Below are 18,059 nucleotides of genomic sequence, written 5' to 3'. Positions count from 1 at the left end.
CCTAGAGTTATTGCAGCTCACACAGACGCATGTCATGTTTAGGTGAGGGCCTAGTGTTATTGCAGCTCATGCAGACGCATGTTATGTTTAAGTGCAGGCCTAGGGTTATTGCAGCTCGCGCAGACGCATGTTATGTTTTGGTGCAGGCCTAGGGTTATTGCAGCTCGTGCTGACGCATGTTATGTTTAAGTGCAGGCCTAGGGTTATTGCAGCTCGCGCAGACGCATGTTATGTTTTGGTGCAGGCCTAGGGTTATTGCAGCTCGTGCTGACGCATGTTATGTTTAGGTGCAGGCCTAGGGTTATTCCAGCTCACACAGACGCATGTTATGTTTAGGTGCAGGCCTAGAGTTATTGCAGCTTACACAGACGCATGTTATGTTTAGGTGCAGGCCTAGGGTTATTGCAGCTCGTGCAGACGCATGTTATATTTAGGTGCATGCCTAGAGTTATTGCAGCTCACACAGATGCATGTTATGTTTAGATGAGGGCCTAGGGTTATTGCAGCTCACAAAGACGCATGTTATGTTTTGGTGAGGGCCTACGGTTATTCCAGCTCACACAGACGCATGTTATGTTTTGGTGAGGGCCTACGGTTATTCCAGCTCACACAGACGCATGTTATGTTTAGGTGAGGGCCTGGGTTATTGCAGCTCACACAGATGCATGTTACGTTTAGGTGCAGGCCTAGGGTTATGGCAGCTCACACAGATGCATGTTATGTTTAGATGAGGGCCTACGGTTATTCCAGCTCACACAGACGCATGTTATGTTTTGGTGCAGGCTTAGAGTTATTGCAGCTTGAGCAATCACATGTTATGTTTAGGTGCAGGCCTAGTGTTATTGCAGCTCACACATATGCATGTTATGTTTAGGTGCAGGCTAAGAGTTATGGCAGCTCACACAGATGCATGTTATGTTTCGGTGCAGGCCTAGGGTTATTGCAGCTCACAAAGACGCATGTTATGTTTAAGTGCAGGCCTAGGGTTATTGCAGCTCACGCAGACGTATGTTAGGTTTAGGTGCAGACCTAGGGTTATTGCAGCTCGTGCAGACGCATGTTATGTTTAGGTGCAGGCTTAGAGTTATTGCAGCTCACACAGACGCATGTTATGTTTAGGTGCAGGCCTAGGGTTATTGCAGCTCGTGCAGACGCATGTTATGTTTAGGTGCAGGCCTAGAGTTATTGCAGCTCACACAGACGCATGTTATGTTTAGATGCAGGCCTAGGGTTATTGCAGCTCACAAAGACGCATGTTATGTTTAGGTGCAGGCCTAGGGTTATTGCAGATCACACAGATGCATGTTATGTTTAGATGAGGGCCTAGGGTTATTGCAGCTCGCGCAGACGCATGTTATGTTTAGGTGCAGGCCTAGAGTTATTGCAGCTCACACAGATGCATGTTATGTTTAGGTGCAGGCCTAGGGTTATTGCAGCTCACAAAGACGCATGTTATGTTTAAGTGCAGGCCTAGGGTTATTGCAGCTCGCGCAGACGCATGTTATGTTTAGGTGAGGGCCTACGGTTATTCCAGCTCACACAGACGCATGTTATGTTTAGGTGAGGGCCTAGGGTTATTGCAGCTCTTGCAGATGCATGTTATGTTTAGGTGAGGGCCTACGGTTATTCCAGCTCACACAGACGCATGTTATGTTTAGGTGAGGGCCTAGGGTTATTGCAGCTCACACAGTCGCATGTTATGTTTAGGTGCAGACCTAGGGGTATTGCAGTTCACGCAGGCGCGTGCAATGTTTAGGTGCAGGCCTAGGGTTATTGCAGCTCGTGCATGTCCATGTTATGTTTTGGTGAAGTCCTAAGGTTAGTGCAGCTCGCGCAGGTGCATGTTATATTTAGGTGGAGGCCTAGGGTTACCGAAGTAACGCCCAGACACATGTTATGCTTAGGGGCAGGCTTGCATTATTATAGCTCGCACAGACGCATGTTATGTTTAGATCACGGCCTAGGGTTATTGCAGCTTGCGCAATCACATGTTATGTTTAGGTGCAGGCCTAGGGTTATTGCAGCTCACACAAACGCATGTTATGTTTAGGGGCAGGCCTAGAGTTATTGCAGCTAGCGCAGACGCATGTTATGTTTGGGTGCAGGCCCAGAGGTATTGCAGCTCGCGCAGGCGCATGTTATGTTTTTAGGTGCAGGCCTAGAGTTATTGCATCTCACACAGATGCATGTTATGTTTAGGTGAGGGCGTAGGGTTATTGCAGCTCACAAAGACGCATGTTATGTTTAGGTGCAGGCTAGCATTATTATAGCTCGCACAGACGCATATTATGTTTAAGTGCAGCCCTAGGATTATTGAAGCTCGCACAGACGCATGTTATGTTTAGGTGAAGGCCTAGGCCTAGTGTTATTGCAGCTCCCAAAGACGCATGTTATGTTTATGTGCAAGCCTAGGGTTATTGCAGCTCGCAAAGACGAATGTTATGTTTAGGTGAAGGCCTAGGGTTATTGCAGCTCGTGCAGACACATGTTATGTTTTTTTTAAGGCCTAAGATTATTGCAGCTAGCGCAGACGCATGTTGTTTAGGTGAAGGCCTAGGGTTATTGCAGCTTGCACAGGCGCATGTTATGTTTAGGTGAAGGCCTAAGATTGTTGCAGCTCGTTCAGATGCATGTTTGTTTAGGTGCAGGCCTAGTGTTATTGCAGCTCGCGTAGACGCATGTTATGTTTAGGTGACGGCCTATGGTTATTGCAGCTCGTGCAGACGCATGTTATGTTTAGGGGCGGGCCTAGGGCTATTGCAGCTCGTGCAGACGCAGGGTATGTTTAGGTGCAGGCCTAGAGTTATTGCAGCTCACACAGATGCATGTTATGTTTAGGTGAAGGCCTATGGTTATTGCAGCTCGTGCAGACGCATGTTATGTTTAGGTGCAGGCCTAGGGTTATTGCAGCTCACACAGATGCATGTTATGTTTAGATGAGGGCCTAGGGTTATTGCAGCTCGCGCAGATGCATGTTATGTTTAGGTGAGGGCCTACGGTTATTCCAGCTTACACAGACGCATGTTATGTTTAGATGAGGGCCTACGGTTATTGCAGCTCGCGCAGATGCATGTTATGTTTAGGGGCGGGCCTAGAGTTATTGCAGCTCATGCAGACGCATGTTATGTTTAGGTGCAGGCCTAGAGTTATTGCAGCTCACACAGATGCATGTTATGTTTAGGTGCAGGCCTAGGGTTATTGCAGCTCACAAAGACGCATGTTATGTTTAAGTGCAGGCCTAGGGTTATTGCAGCTCGCGCAGACGCATGTTATGTTTAGGTGAGGGCCTACGGTTATTCCAGCTCACACAGACGCATGTTATGTTTAGGTGAGGGCATAGGGTTTTTGCAGCTCGTGCAGATGCATGTTATGTTTAGGTGAGGGCCTACGGTTATTCCAGCTCACACAGACGCATGTTATGTTTAGGTGAGGGTCTAGGGTTATTGCAGCTCACACAGTCGCATGTTATGTTTAGGTGCAGACCTAGGGGTATTGCAGTTCACGCAGGCGCGTGCAATGTTTAGGTGCAGGCCTAGGGTTATTGCAGCTCACACAGATGCATGTTATGTTTAGGTGAAGGCCTATGGTTATTGCAGCTCGTGCAGACGCATGTTATGTTTAGGTGCAGGCCTAGGGTTATTGCAGCTCACACAGATGCATGTTATGTTTAGATGAGGGCCTAGGGTTATTGCAGCTCGCGCAGATGCATGTTATGTTTAGGTGAGGGCCTACGGTTATTCCAGCTCACACAGACGCATGTTATGTTTAGGTGAGGGCCTAGGGTTATTGCAGCTCACACAGTCGCATGTTATGTTTAGGTGCAGACCTAGGGGTATTGCAGTTCACGCAGGCGCGTGCAATGTTTAGGTGCAGGCCTAGGGTTATTGCAGCTCGTGCATGTCCATGTTATGTTTTGGTGAAGTCCTAAGGTTAGTGCAGCTCGCGCAGGTGCATGTTATATTTAGGTGGAGGCCTAGGGTTACCGAAGTAACGCCCAGACACATGTTATGCTTAGGGGCAGGCTTGCATTATTATAGCTCGCACAGACGCATGTTATGTTTAGATCACGGCCTAGGGTTATTGCAGCTTGCGCAATCACATGTTATGTTTAGGTGCAGGCCTAGGGTTATTGCAGCTCACACAAACGCATGTTATGTTTAGGGGCAGGCCTAGAGTTATTGCAGCTAGCGCAGACGCATGTTATGTTTGGGTGCAGGCCCAGAGGTATTGCAGCTCGCGCAGGCGCATGTTATGTTTTTAGGTGCAGGCCTAGAGTTATTGCATCTCACACAGATGCATGTTATGTTTAGGTGAGGGCGTAGGGTTATTGCAGCTCACAAAGACGCATGTTATGTTTAGGTGCAGGCTAGCATTATTATAGCTCGCACAGACGCATATTATGTTTAAGTGCAGCCCTAGGATTATTGAAGCTCGCACAGACGCATGTTATGTTTAGGTGAAGGCCTAGGCCTAGTGTTATTGCAGCTCCCAAAGACGCATGTTATGTTTATGTGCAGGCCTAGGGTTATTGCAGCTCGCAAAGACGAATGTTATGTTTAGGTGAAGGCCTAGGGTTATTGCAGCTCGTGCAGACACATGTTATGTTTTTTTTAAGGCCTAAGATTATTGCAGCTAGCGCAGACGCATGTTGTTTAGGTGAAGGCCTAGGGTTATTGCAGCTTGCACAGGCGCATGTTATGTTTAGGTGAAGGCCTAAGATTGTTGCAGCTCGTTCAGATGCATGTTTGTTTAGGTGCAGGCCTAGTGTTATTGCAGCTCGCGTAGACGCATGTTATGTTTAGGTGACGGCCTATGGTTATTGCAGCTCGTGCAGACGCATGTTATGTTTAGGGGCGGGCCTAGGGCTATTGCAGCTCGTGCAGACGCAGGGTATGTTTAGGTGCAGGCCTAGAGTTATTGCAGCTCACACAGATGCATGTTATGTTTAGGTGAAGGCCTATGGTTATTGCAGCTCGTGCAGACGCATGTTATGTTTAGGTGCAGGCCTAGGGTTATTGCAGCTCACACAGATGCATGTTATGTTTAGATGAGGGCCTAGGGTTATTGCAGCTCGCGCAGATGCATGTTATGTTTAGGTAGGGCCTACGGTTATTCCAGCTTACACAGACGCATGTTATGTTTAGATGAGGGCCTACGGTTATTGCAGCTCGCGCAGATGCATGTTATGTTTAGGGGCGGGCCTAGAGTTATTGCAGCTCATGCAGACGCATGTTATGTTTAGGTGCAGGCCTAGAGTTATTGCAGCTCACACAGATGCATGTTATGTTTAGGTGCAGGCCTAGGGTTATTGCAGCTCACAAAGACGCATGTTATGTTTAAGTGCAGGCCTAGGGTTATTGCAGCTCGCGCAGACGCATGTTATGTTTAGGTGAGGGCCTACGGTTATTCCAGCTCACACAGACGCATGTTATGTTTAGGTGAGGGCATAGGGTTTTTGCAGCTCGTGCAGATGCATGTTATGTTTAGGTGAGGGCCTACGGTTATTCCAGCTCACACAGACGCATGTTATGTTTAGGTGAGGGTCTAGGGTTATTGCAGCTCACACAATCGCATGTTATGTTTAGGTGCAGACCTAGGGGTATTGCAGTTCACGCAGGCGCGTGCAATGTTTAGGTGCAGGCCTAGGGTTATTGCAGCTCGTGCATGTCCATGTTATGTTTTGGTGAAGTCCTAAGGTTAGTGCAGCTCGCGCAGGTGCATGTTATATTTAGGTGGAGGCCTAGATTACCGAAGTAACGCCCAGACACATGTTATGCTTAGGGGCAGGCTTGCATTATTATAGCTCGCACAGACGCATGTTATGTTTAGATCACGGCCTAGGGTTATTGCAGCTTGCGCAATCACATGTTATGTTTAGGTGCAGGCCTAGGGTTATTGCAGCTCACACAAACGCATGTTATGTTTAGGGGCAGGCCTAGAGTTATTGCAGCTAGCGCAGGCGCATGTTATGTTTTTAGGTGCAGGCCTAGAGTTATTGCATCTCACACAGATGCATGTTATGTTTAGGTGAGGGCGTAGGGTTATTGCAGCTCACAAAGACGCATGTTATGTTTAGGTGCAGGCTAGCATTATTATAGCTCGCACAGACGCATATTATGTTTAAGTGCAGCCCTAGGATTATTGAAGCTCGCACAGACGCATGTTATGTTTAGGTGAAGGCCTAGGCCTAGTGTTATTGCAGCTCCCAAAGACGCATGTTATGTTTATGTGCAGGCCTAGGGTTATTGCAGCTCGCAAAGACGAATGTTATGTTTAGGTGAAGGCCTAGGGTTATTGCAGCTCGTGCAGACACATGTTATGTTTTTTTTAAGGCCTAAGATTATTGCAGCTAGCGCAGACGCATGTTGTTTAGGTGAAGGCCTAGGGTTATTGCAGCTTGCACAGGCGCATGTTATGTTTAGGTGAAGGCCTAAGATTGTTGCAGCTCGTTCAGATGCATGTTTGTTTAGGTGCAGGCCTAGTGTTATTGCAGCTCGCGTAGACGCATGTTATGTTTAGGTGAAGGCCTAAGATTGTTGCAGCTCGTTCAGATGCATGTTTGTTTAGGTGCAGGCCTAGTGTTATTGCAGCTCGTGCAGACGCATGTTATGTTTAGGGGCGGGCCTAGGGCTATTGCAGCTCGTGCAGACGCAGGGTATGTTTAGGTGCAGGCCTAGAGTTATTGCAGCTCACACAGATGCATGTTATGTTTAGGTGAAGGCCTATGGTTATTGCAGCTCGTGCAGACGCATGTTATGTTTAGGTGCAGGCCTAGGGTTATTGCAGCTCACACAGATGCATGTTATGTTTAGATGAGGGCCTACGGTTATTGCAGCTCGCGCAGATGCATGTTATGTTTAGGGGCGGGCCTAGAGTTATTGCAGCTCATGCAGACGCATGTTACGTTTAGGTGCAGGCTTAGAGTTATTGCAGCTCACACAGACGCATGTTATGTTTAAGTTCAGGCCTAGGGTTAGTGCAGCTTGCACAGGCGCATGTTATGTTTAGGTGAAGGCCTAGGAATACTGCAGCTCACACAGACGCATTCTATGTTTAAGTTCAGGCCTAGGGTTAGTGCAGCTTGCACAGGCGCATGTTATGTTTAGGTGAAGGCCTAAGATTGTTGCAGCTCGTTCAGATGCATGTTTGTTTAGGTGCAGGCCTAGTTTTATTGCAGCTCGCGTAGACGCATATTATGTTTAGGTGACGGCCTATGGTTATTGCAGCTCGTGCAGACGCATGTTATGTTTAGGTGCAGGCCTATGGCTATTGCAGCTCGTGCAGACGCATGTTATGTTTAGGTGCAGGCCTAGGGTTATTGCAGCTCACACAGATGCATGTTATGTTTAGATGAGGGCCTAGGGTTATTGCAGCTCGTGCAGATGCATGTTATGTTTAGGTGAGGGCCTACGGTTATTCCAGCTCACACAGACGCATGTTATGTTTAGGTGAGGGCCTAGGGTTATTGCAGCTCACACAGTCGCATGTTATGTTTAGGTGCAGACCTAGGGGTATTGCAGTTCACGCAGGCGCGTGCAATGTTTAGGTGCAGGCCTAGGGTTATTGCAGCTCGTGCAGGTCCATGTTATGTTTTGGTGAAGTCCTAAGGTTAGTGCAGCTCGCGCAGGTGCATGTTATATTTAGGTGGAGGCCTAGGGTTACCGAAGTAACGCCCAGACACATGTTATGCTTAGGGGCAGGCTTGCATTATTATAGCTCGCACAGACGCATGTTATGTTTAGATCACGGCCTAGGGTTATTGCAGCTTGCGCAATCACATGTTATGTTTAGGTGCAGGCCTAGGGTTATTGCAGCTCACACAAACGCATGTTATGTTTAGGGGCAGGCCTAGAGTTATTGCAGCTAGCGCAGACGCATGTTATGTTTTTAGGTGCAGGCCTAGAGTTATTGCATCTCACACAGATGCATGTTATGTTTAGGTGAGGGCCTAGGGTTATTGCAGCTCACACAGATGCATGTTATGTTTAGGTGCAGGCTAGCATTATTATAGCTCGCACAGACGCATATTATGTTTAAGTGCAGCCCTAGGATTATTGAAGCTCGCACAGACGCATGTTATGTTTAGGTGAAGGCCTAGGCCTAGTGTTATTGCAGCTCCCAAAGACGCATGTTATGTTTATGTGCAGGCCTAGGGTTATTGCAGCTCGCAAAGACGAATGTTATGTTTAGGTGAAGGCCTAGGGTTATTGCAGCTCGTGCAGACACATGTTATGTTTTTTTGAAGGCCTAAGATTATTGCAGCTAGCGCAGACGCATGTTGTTTAGGTGAAGGCCTAGGGTTATTGCAGCTTGTGCAGGCGCATGTGATATTTAGGTGAAGGCCTAGGAATACTGCAGCTCACACAGACGCATTCTATGTTTAAGTTCAGGCCTAGGGTTATTGCAGCTTGCACAGGCGCATGTTATGTTTAGGTGAAGGCCTAGTTTTATTGCAGCTCGCGTAGACGCATGTTATGTTTAGGTGCAGGCCTAGGGTTATTGCAGCTCGTGCAGACGCATGTTATGTTTAGGTGCAGGGTGGGAGGGAAAAAAAGCTTAACTGCAATAGTACCATCCCTCACTGCTCTTGATTTAACTGCAAAGAGACTAATTTTCCTGTTCGATACTCCGCAAACTTGAGCACCAGTTACATTACACAAGGACGTATTCATGTTTTGGAACACAGGATGTTGAGCCGACATGAGGCTCGAACCTGCTTTCTCAGTTCGAAAGTCGGCAGCTCTAGCCGTACGCCACAACCGCGCCCGCAAGAATAGAAGCTTGTTCAATCTTCTATACAACAAATCCATAGTAGTTGCTTATTTATCTTACGCAACTAACAACCACTGGCAAAGCCAATAGTCCTGGCTCGTTGTAGGTGTAACATTGTTTGTAGTGCTATATATCTGGATGAATGGACAGAAGCAGCAAAATACCAGTGGGGAAGCACTTAGTACAGATTTTTAGCTTGTGTTTTAAGCAATGCCCATAGTTAAATCGACCACTCTCCTATGAGAGACCCCCAGCTTTTCCCACTTAAAGCCCTGTTTCAAGGTATGTGTAGTTTATAGATGCGTCACTCAGCCCATCTACCCTTCTTTCATCCTACTCAATTGAAATTTTTTATTTTTACCGGCTATTTTTAGTATTTTTAGTTCTTGACTCTTGCGCTCTTTTTAAGTTTGAGGATATTATTGGAGGCCTCAATCATTTGGGGTTCACTACACCGGGGCTTGTGGCTCCGCCTTTCCGCAGCTGGTGGTCTGTGTAGAGAGCCGATAGTTTGTCTGCTAAGGCCTGTTTTTTAGGTCGCGCCCGGGCAGCGCGTGCGCTGCTGCGAGGCATGCTGTATTGGAGTATGTACTTGAAGCCCTGCCTACATCAGGAAACCAGGTAAAAGCACCCGTAGAACTCCTTCCGCTAAATGATTCTCGGTGGAACTGGCCCTTCCAAAAACAGACAGTAAGCGCCTTGAACGCCGCTGGAGGGAGGACTACCTTAACCCCTTGGGCGCGGCCGCGATTCTGCGCCTGTGCGGCACTTCTAATGAGTGGGCGGGTTCATGACGGCCCCCAGCCGTCATCAGCACACGAGCACTGTGATGCATGATGGCTGGGGGCCGTCATCAGCATAGAAGGGGTTAATGAGAACGGGGTGCTATACCTGGCAGCCCTCAAGCTGTATCATCACTGCATTAGGAGAGTACGGAGGGACTTTTACTTTGAGCACATTGTAGCTGCTAAAAACTCCACCAAGTATATCTTCAATGTGGTAAGAGAACTAGATCGTGTGACAGCCACAATGCCAGTCTCCGCTAATTATTGCAATCAGGTTGCGGACCTTTTTATGAGCAAGATTGATCAAATTTACGCTGCCTTCCCTGAAAGTAGCAGAACCTCATCCCGGCTGCTGTAATAGAGGGTTCAGGAAGTGATAACAGTTTTGCTTTCTGCCTGCCTGGAGTAAGTGAGGTTCTTAAACTTATGGAGGCAGTTAAATCTGGGTCGCCTCGGGACCCGATCCCCCCAAAATACGTGAGGCTAGGGAAAGAAGTAATTGCTCCAGTTCTCACCTCGCTTCTGAACATTTCTTTTAGCTCTGGTGAGGTTCATAGTAGCTGGAAGCATGCCATGGTGGTTCCCTTGTTAAAGAAACCCTCCCTAGACCCTGATCTCCCAGAAAATCTTAGACCCATATCTCTACTACCGTATATGGCTAAAATTGCGGAGAAGCATCTTAACTATCAATTGTCCCTATTCTTGGAAAAGAGACTAGTACTGCACGAAACACAGGGTTCAGACCCCGACATAGTACCGAGTTGGCTCTTCTTCTTGCCTCATGGGCTTTAAAAACGGCTGCCGACGAGGGAAGAACGACCGCTCTGATCCTCATTGACCTGATTGCTGCATTTGATACGGTCTCCCACGGCCTTCTCTTAGAATGGTTGAGGGAGGCCGGGGTCGGTGGAGTGAGATGAATGTGGATTAAAAACTATCTGGAGAAAAGATCTTTCCAGGATCTAGAGCATCTTTTTGAATCCAGAGTCTGTCCATTGTCACAAGGGGTGCCGCAGGGTTCTGCTCTTAACCCTACCTTATTTAACATTTATATGCGCCCCCTGGCAAACATTGTGTTGATGATACACAGCTGATTGTCACCCTGGAGCAAAAGGAGGCAGGAACGGCTGCCAAGTTCAAGGCCTGTTTGGGGGAGCTTGCCAACTGGATGAAGCTCAGCTGTTTGCAGCTGAATGCGGCCAAGACGGAGGTGATGGTAGTCGGTAAGCAGCCCTCCCTTTGGTCACACTTGTGGTGGCCGGAGAAGCTGGGACCGTCCCGACCCCCAAGGCCAAGGTTAAGAATCTAGGAGTGTGGTTCAATGACTCTCTCTCATTCTCCGAACAGATGTCAGCGGTGGCTGGTGCCTGTTTTGGCATTTTGAGGATGCTGCGAAAAATTCGGGTTCTTCTCCCAGTAGAGGCTAGACGGACGATTATACAGGCCCTTCTTACGTCGCGTTTAGACTACTGTAACATCTGGTACCTAGGGGTGCCCCAAAAAAATCTGTACATCCTGCAGAAGGTTCAGAATGCTGCAGCCCGCCTAATTTTGAACATTCCCAGACAGGCCTCGGTCGGAGAGGCTCTGAGGAAGTTACACTGGCTCCCCATACAGGCCAGAGTTTCTTTTAGGGCCTTGTGTGTCACGTACAGGATCTTCAATAAGCAAGGACCTGGCTTCTTGCACCCCCTTCTTACCCCCTTCTTTCGCCTATAGACCTGCACGCTGCCTAAGGTCCTTGGGCACGGCAAAGTTGATCGTGCCTATGGTTCGGAAGATACGGGCAGGCGGGAGTTCCTTTGAATTCCTTGAGGTGAAAGCCTGGAATAACCTCCCTGTTCACCTATGGGAGTGCCCGTCGGAGACTTTGATTCGGAAAAAACAATGTGGCTATTCCGCTGCCCTCCGGATGGCTGGAAATAGGCCATAGGTAGCTGTTCCATAGGGGGGCCCTGGCTGCAGGGTGGGGGGTGGTCTCGGGCTAGTTACTGGGTACTTACTGGTGTTTAGCACCGGGACACTCCATTTGAGTAACGAGGCACTCTATAAGCTGTATAAATAAATACATTCTAAGTAGATTTCAGGCCTTCAGAGGCAGGAGAGTAATGTAGGAATCAGTCATAAGAGGTCTGGGAGTAAATACAATAACCTCAGTCCTGACATGGCAGAAGGGATCTGACCAACGTTCTGGCGGGTGTGTTAATAGAACTTGTGGCATAGCCGCGTGGGATCTTATTAAAGGCTGTAGTGACTGTCAATGGTTTAATGGGGTAGGCACACGTGAGGTATGCAGAACCCAACCTTAAAAATAAATGATGCATCAGAAAAGCTGATCAAGTGAGAAATACGTTGGACGTGGCTCGAGCCTTTGGAACTGTCACATCAGTGAGTGCAGGTAGAAAGCCAGCGCAGTATACAATGGAAGGGTGAAAGGTCATGAAAAATATTCCGACTGTTCCAATCATATAGAACTAATGGGCAGATTTACAAGCCCCCTGCGCCGCCGGTGCATCACGTTGAGTGACGCACTGGTATCGCAACCTGCTGCCTGATATTTACAAGCACACGTAAAGCCACCCTGCGTGGGATTACCTGGGCTTGTTAGTATCGCCTCTTTTAACGCAACACTTTGCGTGTTAGGGGTGTGACATGGGTGTTGCTGTGGGTGTTCCCACTCAACACCCATGTCCACTGATGTATTTCCAGATTTATGAGCAATTGTAAATCTGGAAACGCGTCAGAATGCTACGCCACCCTAGGAGGGGGCGTAGCGAGCTGCAACGAGGAGAAATGTTTTCATTTCTCCTCGTTTTATCCCTCTTTCAATGCGTGCTGCATTCTACAGCACACATTGGAAATCACCTCAACTGATTGTTCTTGTGCAGGAAGGTGCCCCTTCCTGCACACAACAGATGAATAGCTTCTCCAGCAAGATATGCAGGTTTCCTGGGTTGTCCCCTCACCCCTGGGAGCCTGGCTGTCAGGCAGACGCCAGCCGTGGTTGCACGGAAGTTCTCTGAGCACTCTGCTGAGCCTTCCCTATGCCTGGCTTGGTATGTTAACAAGTGTGGTAGTGGGGGTCTCACTTTTATTTAAAGCTTGCAGACAGGAGAACTGTCTCACACTGTAGAACCAGCCCGGGGCACTTTTTCTTTCAGGTGTCCTTCCCAGGCTGCTCTCTAGACACATCCTCTTTGCAGAGTGATGCTTCTCACAGCAGGTAGCGCCGGGGAGCCTCGCTGTCATCAGCCCTGACTGAAGGGGTGAGCAGGGACAGACCGAGGGGCAGGCCTCACCTGAGGGTTTGCTCGTGTTTCACAACAAACTTGACCCCCACAATCCACAATGTTGCAATGCTTAGGGAGAGTAACCAATGAGCCGCTCGCTACTGGTCAAAAGGCCTCACAGGATGTCTCGAGGAGCCCTGTCGCTGCTCCCCTCCCTTCAGTGTCTGTGTCTCTTCCCTCCAGCAACAGGAATTTGAGCAATGAACCGCGACTGTGCACAGTTCTCACCCTCCATCGTGTGCACAGCCAAGCGAGGGACATCCAGAATGACTTCCACTGGCCCGTATAACTCAGGCTCAGTTACACCCTTCATGCATGTGCCACACAGACGGTGCACATCACCATGCTGAGCACACGGTATGTTAGCGTTAAGGACTGGTAAGGGCATAGCCGCAGAACTCTGCACGGCTGGGCCCAGTAGGCCTTCGCTGCAGTTACTCCTATAACAATCCACTATTCGTTTTTAAAACACAGCGTGCTGCTAACACCGCTCTACATGCCAGACCCACGTAGGGGCAGAAGTACACTGTCAACAAGGGAGGACACACATGGTGCCCCCTCCAGATCAGAGGATACGTCCAGAACCTCACTCATGCCAAGGGATGGGCTTAGGCCTTTGCACACACTCCAGACACAGAGCGACGCTTATCACTGCAGGGTCGTCTCTATTCTGGAGCCCCCTCAAGAGAGGCACGAAGAGGTGTGAGGATTCTGCACGTGGGTAAACTGAATGAGGCATCAGGGTAAAACGAAAGGGCAGGCCGCGCCTAAACATCTCTAACCTTGCATAACTGAGTGGGCAGCGCCGCCCCTCGCCCCTACCATCCACCCAATGGCAGTATTAAAGTCTGTTGCTAAGCATAGGGTCTGATTGAATCTCTGAAGGAGGCCTGTCCCCTCAGTGTCCAGCTCTCCCCCCTTGTTTCAGGAATGCCAGCCATGCCCTCCCACTTTCCGGGACACAACCTTCACTTCCATCTTGGTGATGGTTGGCCGAGCCCAGGGTATCTAAAGGCATTTCACTGGCCTTCATTACTGGGATTCAACACTCACCATGCATATTTGACACATGCTACACACCGACACACCCGACACGCACTCAGGATGTCAGTGCTAGATCAGGGCACAGAAGTGAAACTTCACAGTGGTGGGCTAGTAGGTCTCAACCTGAGTGGCCTACGTAAAAAGATCTGATCACACCGTTTATTGTTTAAACACCATACGCTGCACCATACGCTGCACACGTGATCTGTGCTACATCCACGCAGACGCTGTAGGGCACCGTCCACAATGAGGGCACGCGTGGGGCTGATTTTCAGGGAACAGGACACTTCCAGGACCTCCCTCAGCCAGGGACAGGCCCAGGCCTCTGCATGCATGCTTAGATTAGATGAAGCGGGGCACACAAGCAAAAGCCACGATATGCAGCCGGGCACTCAGGATCGAGGAGCATACCCGTACACCATGCACGGCTCAGTCCCGTCCCAACAAGGAACAACCATTCATTCAGAGTGGAGGTGGAACTTATGAAAGCAGCCAAGACAACTGTTCGAGAATATGAGCTGAACTGTAGATGTGTCTTCACTTACCTTTTGTATGTGTGAACTCAGTGGATTGCAGGATATGTTATTTTTGTAATATAAGTAAATTAGTTCTTTTCGTGGATGGAATCATGGACCCTAGTACAGAATGTTCCTTACTGCTGCTCAGAAGGGTCTGGGTCTGATTTCGATTTCAGCGAACGGGTTACTCTGGCACAGCAGTGACCAATATCCCATCGCCCAAATTATAAATCCCATATTATCCTGTGGGATTTTTATTTCGGCGGACGGGACATCCGTCACCGCTGTAACGGAGTAACCTGTCCGCAGAGATCTAAATCCGGCCTCAGTGGTTTTGAAATTGATTGAAATGCTGTGATGTTTGAAAGAGATGCAAAGACATTGTGGCTGAGACCCTCACGGGTGAGTTATTGCGCTGTATAAACCTCGATTGATCGATACTAAGTGTTTGCTTCACTTGTAATCTAACAGGGGATGGAAGCACGAAGAGACTGAACCTGATCGATAAACCAGCCCTGCACGAACCTACGGCAGAACAGCTCACAGCGACCATGGTAGACAGCGTTAAAGATTCGATAAGCCAATTGTGGTCAGCAAGTGATCAGCAACCGCGCGACGTGGGACCCGCCCATTCGCAAAGCGAGTGCAATCGGCAAAAACTTTCCAGTGCGATTCTGATGACACCAATCGAGTATATACCAGAAACAGACAGGAGGTGTGAGAGGAATGTGGGAAAGTACCACACTCTTCCACACAAACAAAGCCCAGTCCAGGGGTTCAGATCACAGCTCTACCAGAAGAAAAGCCACGCAGGACTTCCGCAAGAACGTAAAGATGAAGGCGGATACAAATGCACTGTATGCGGAAAAGTCTTTTCGGCAATGCCAAACCTCATTAGACATACTCGAATACACACAGGAGAGAGACCCTATCACTGCACTACCTGTGGAAAAAATTTCAATCAAAAAGAAATACTTTTTAGACACCAACAAATTCATACAGGTGAACGTCCGTACCAGTGCAGCATTTGTGGAAAAAGCTTCAAGCGAACGGACCACCTGCTTGATCACCAGAGGGTACACAAGAATCACGCAACACGATTGTGAAAGGCGTCTGTTGGCAGATGTATGTCTGTGGTATTTGTATAGTGCAAACTTAGCCAAAGGGCAGTGGTGTGGAGCACGGTGCAGGGTCAAAGGCAAGCATGCCGTCAACGAGTCCTGCAGGGCTAGCGGGGATTTGGAAGCAGAAGTGACTGCGTCAGCTCTGAATGACTTCAGGACCCGTGAAAGACGAAGTCCAAGAGCCAAACACAACATAACACGTTTGAGCACACAGGACATCCAGAAATCAGGTGCAATTACGTTCACACTGCCTTGAATATTGTAATGTTCTGTGGGATTTGACGCAATTGGGGTACGGTAGGCCACATTACCAGGCATGTTCCAGTGTCTTTGCTGGAGGGTGCACCATGCACAAGACTGCTTTGGAGTCCAGTGTTTCTTCTACCTCTTGGGTACCTCAAAGTTCAGTCTTCCAAGAGAAAAAAGTTATAGATAATATTTTAGAATGTGCGGCAAAGAGGAGAAACAAGCATTGGCAAAAGCCAATAGGACTTGCATCAACACTTTAATCTCTTTCAACTAGTTGGGATGTTGCTTCCTGAGACCTATACTTTCACTTTTGACATTGCATATATTGGCTAAAAACATCACACGATACCAAATGATGTCGGCTAAGCATCCAGAACTGAGTCAGGGCGATACCTGACGTAGCCACATAGTCCCTACGAGACGCCCTCCTGTCGGTCGAGTACACTGCGCTGCTCATAAATCACGAGTCCTCTGCAGTCTCAATAAAAGTCGAAAATAACTCCAAGTTGATCCAGTACCATCAAAAAGTCTGGAACTGATCACAAGGATGTTAGATGAATCTGATGCCTGAACACAATTTCAGCAGACTGTACTTTCATGCGAGACAGCCCAAGGCCGATACTTTCTGTCGTACTGTATTCAGGTCTTTTTAAGAAGAGCAGCGTGACACATGATGTTTTGTCGCTATGAGCATTTTATTAAGTAAAGAGTGTACATTTATAGACATGATTTCACCATCTTTTTTAGAAGTATTAAATGAATTATTGCATTTCTAGTTCTTGAATTAGTCTTCTGTAAATCCTAGCAGTGATGACCTGAATTGACAGCTCTGGGGCGGTGCTACGAGCTGTCCATCAAGATCCAGCTCCCAATCAGCGAGTGTTTTGGGAGTTATAGTTTCTTGTTTTGCGTCTTTTGGGTCCTAGAGAAGCTTGCGAGACAGAGTTTGAGTGTGTAGTTCTGTAATGGAAGCAATTACTCTGTGGGTCATTTAATTTTGTAAATGTTCATGATTTTCCAAGCTGCAAATGGCACGTGGCCATGAAAGCATCGGTCAAAATATCCACCACTTTGTTCACATTTAAATGACTTGACAATAGGAATCATGAGCCAGATCTACAGGAAACTAACGCAGCGCGGTGCCGGAAGTCATTTTACTCTGCCGCACTGCGTTAGTTTCAAAGCACCGTTATGCAACACATTTACAACAATATGTCGCATCTCTGTGCTTCCCCCTGCGCTGGCCCACAAGCGACTGCCAATGCCCGCCACCCTTGCACCTTGGGACAAAGATGCCAGAGTCGTGGGCATATTGTTTTTGGGCAGGAAGGGGCATCTTTCTGCACAATAACAACCAGTTGAGGTGATTTCCTCTTCCAATGTGTGCTGTAGAATGCAGCAGGCACTGAAAGAGGAAAATAACAAGGAGAAAGGAAAATTTCTCCTCGTTGTTCCTGGCTACGCCACCCCTAGCATTCTGACTCATTTCCAGGTTTACGATTTCTCGTAAATCTGGAAATGCATCAGTGGATGTGGGTGTTGTGTGGGAACACCCGCAGCAACACCCATGTCACTCCGCTAACACCGGTTGTGACATTTAATTTGAGAGTGCTTTCAGTGTCACTCCAGCAGATGGCGATGTTGCCTTTTTTGGAGTATCCTAGTTGCCCACCTGCCGTAAATCAACATTCTAAAGCACAGTTCATCGTTCAGTAAATTAGAATTCCCGTGGACATGTCACTGTTGTGTGCTAAATATCAATGTGTTACTTATGAAAATATACTGAAAAATGAAGTTGAAGATATAGGTTGTGACTGTGAGCACTCTTGTAGTATAAAATGAAGATGGTATATTTGTCGTGAGCTCTCTGATGGGAGATGTATTTGTAACAGCGCTTTTTTCACAGCATTCTAATGCGGCACATCGCTATTTTTTTTTATAACTTTCAGCCATTCAGCAAGGCTAAAAGTTACAGGAAAAGCACTAAGGTGGTGGGGTTGGAGAGGGTAGAGAAACACAGAAAATGATAATAAGACCTGAATTACAGGCCGATCACTGGGGGGACACTAATTAAAGGCTCCATAGAACAACGGGAAGTGACTTCACAGCACACCCTGCTAATAAGGTATAGCGTCGTAAGGAAAAGATCCAGTCCTGATGGGCGGTCCCAAAAGGAGACAGGGCGGTAACAAGGAGGGACTAAGAAGCCACATCATCAATCCGAAACCAGCATATACCATGGACAATGAAGCCAGACAATGAAAAATATGGGCGGAG

At 48.0% G+C, this 18,059-nt stretch overlaps 1 protein-coding gene across 1 annotated transcript in view; it reads left to right on the top strand.

Annotated features, from left to right (window-relative positions):
* Positions 1-16,554, top strand: part of LOC144767904 (uncharacterized) — a 62,304-nt gene extending 45,750 nt beyond the window's left edge. The window contains exon 8 of the mRNA XM_078651245.1: positions 14,881-16,554. Coding sequence (XP_078507371.1) covers positions 14,881-15,515 — 635 coding nt within the window. The 3' untranslated portion in view covers positions 15,516-16,554. The remainder of the gene's footprint in view (positions 1-14,880) is intronic.
* The last annotated feature ends 1,505 nt before the right edge of the window (positions 16,555-18,059 follow it).

This window comes from Lissotriton helveticus, chromosome 7, assembly GCF_964261635.1.
Source record: "Lissotriton helveticus chromosome 7, aLisHel1.1, whole genome shotgun sequence".
Lineage (NCBI taxonomy): Eukaryota > Metazoa > Chordata > Amphibia > Caudata > Salamandridae > Lissotriton > Lissotriton helveticus.
Note: the sequence above shows the minus strand (reverse complement) of the source record. Positions and strands in the feature narration are given on the sequence as shown.